A 2,220-nucleotide genomic window follows, 5' to 3' on the forward strand; every position below is an offset into this window, starting at 1 on the left:
TTCATCTCCTACCCCTCTGCCTGCCTTTTGAGGGCAGCCACTTAGAGGCCTTTACATTTCCTGTTTGCTGTACCTGAAATTCTCTATCCCTGACTTTTATGCTGGCTAGTTTCTTTTAGTTTTTTTAGATTCCCTTCTGTCGCCACTTCTATTGAGAGCCCTTTTCTGACCACCCAATCTAAAGTAGCTGTCCAGCTTATATTTCATAGCATTAATCACTCTCTGAAATTATCTCGTTCATTTGTTTGTATTCTCCCTACAGTGCCTTTTTGCCTTACTACGCTTCCCATCCCCGATTTTCCCCACATTGTGAGTGACAGAACTGTTTTATTCATCACTGTATTCCCATATCCCCAGTGCCAAGAATAGCACCTGGCATGTACTAGGTATTCTATAACTATGAAATGAATGAATGAATCAAACCAGTGTTAGACATTTCGTATTATTTTAAAGTATGGTGATTGAGTGAAATGAGAGTTGGATACTAATTGTTTCTTTGAAATCTATTAGGTGAATTTCATTGTGAGTGACTCTGGAGCACATGTTTTAAATTCTTGGACTCAAGAAGACCAAAATTTGCAAGAGGTATGGTTAGATTTTGAGATGTGACCATTTTTGAAAATTATCTAAATGTGCTAATGCTTTCTAAAAAATGGTTAAAATTTTTTTAATCACTGTAATATTTGCATATAGTTTTAAAATGCCAAGTAATAATAAAAGAAAAACAGCTGTCTCCATTGCAGTCTTTCATTACTCCCACCCAGCAAACTTTTCAACTCTTTAGCTGTTCTGGTATTTACTTCCATGTTTCTAAATAACATGTTATTTCTCCTATTTCTTGAATTCTCAATTTAAACGTTATCTATTTATTTATCATTGTCAATGAGGATTTACCTCTTTTATATTTCCCCCTCACTCATGCCTCTATGGCTGCCTACTTTCCTTACTTTCTCAATAGTGTTATATCAGAATTTTGGTTTAGTTCAAAATTCCATGTTTGCGTTATAATGTCTACATAAAGTACTGTTCAATGCTAAGCCAAGTAGTATATGTAATTATTTCCTTGTATTAATATAACTTTTTGTTTATTCCTAAAATTTATCATTACCTTTTTTCCTTCATAGTTTTCTGAATATCTGTTGATGCTTTTCCTCATGTCTCTATAAAACTGCTCAATATTTTTATTATAAATGCATTAGATAATGTAGCAGTTTGATTTTTTTTCACCCTGAAGAACTTCTAGAGCACAGTCTTCAGCTGCAGTTGAACCGGCTGCTGCTTTCTAGGCCCACTTCACTCCTGTCATCCTCCTCTCTCCTTATTTTTCAGATCCCATTTTTTTTTCTTTCCTTTTCATTATGTAATCTTTTGTTTTGGTAGAATATAACCTCCAGAATTCCTGAAAGTTTACCCTGCCCTTTATTGATACTTTGGGTATAGACATTCCACTTTGGAAATAACTTTTTCTTCAAAATTTTGAGACATTGTATGCCACTGTCATATAGCATCCAGTGTTGTTAAGAGGTCCAGTATCATTTTTCTTCATAATTATTCTCTGAAAGTATTCAAAATCTTTTCTTTCACCCTTCCTGTTTTGAAATTTGTCAATGATATGCCTTGATGTCGATGTTTTCTCATTCATTGTGCTAAACCCGATATTCTTTGGTTCAGGAAAATTTCCCTATATTGTTTCTTTGATGTTATTGGTGTCTCTGTGTTCTGTGTCTTTCTGGAATACTTATTAGTGGGATATTGGACCTCCTGGGTTAAATTCCTTATTCTTTTTCTCACTGGTCGTCTCATTGTTCTACTTTTTTGAGCCTTTTAACCCTTATATGGAACTATTTATTTGATTGTATTTTTAATTACCAAGAAGTTTTACTTATTCACTAATTATGTCCAATTTTGTCATATCCTTTTCTTGTTTTATGGGTATAAATTTTTGTATGTGAGGGTATTAACTATAAATAATTTGAAGTGTTTTTTTGTTCCTCCTGTGTTCTCAGAGTTCTTTTCCTGTTGAGGCTTTTCTTAAATGCATGCTGATATTTAGCTGTGCAAACTTATTTAAAAGCAAGGCACTAAACAACAGATTAGAAAATCTACTACATGTTGTGGGATCAGTATTGCTCTGGATTTCACTGTGGTTTAAGACAATTGTTTTCACTGGGGAACCTCCAAATGCAGAGTCACCAGATCGTCTCTCTGGGACTGTTCAGC

General features: G+C 34.1%; 1 protein-coding gene across 1 annotated transcript in view; it reads left to right on the top strand.

The window, feature by feature from the left end:
- Positions 1–2,220, top strand: part of ASUN (asunder spermatogenesis regulator) — a 38,636-nt gene that overhangs the window by 7,820 nt on the left and 28,596 nt on the right. The window contains exon 3 of the mRNA XM_012641026.1: positions 511–585. Within this exon, the coding sequence (XP_012496480.1) occupies positions 511–585 (75 nt within the window). The remainder of the gene's footprint in view (positions 1–510; positions 586–2,220) is intronic.

Source organism: Propithecus coquereli, unplaced genomic scaffold (assembly GCF_000956105.1).
Source record: "Propithecus coquereli isolate 6110/MARCELLA unplaced genomic scaffold, Pcoq_1.0 Scaffold16, whole genome shotgun sequence".
NCBI lineage: Eukaryota > Metazoa > Chordata > Mammalia > Primates > Indriidae > Propithecus > Propithecus coquereli.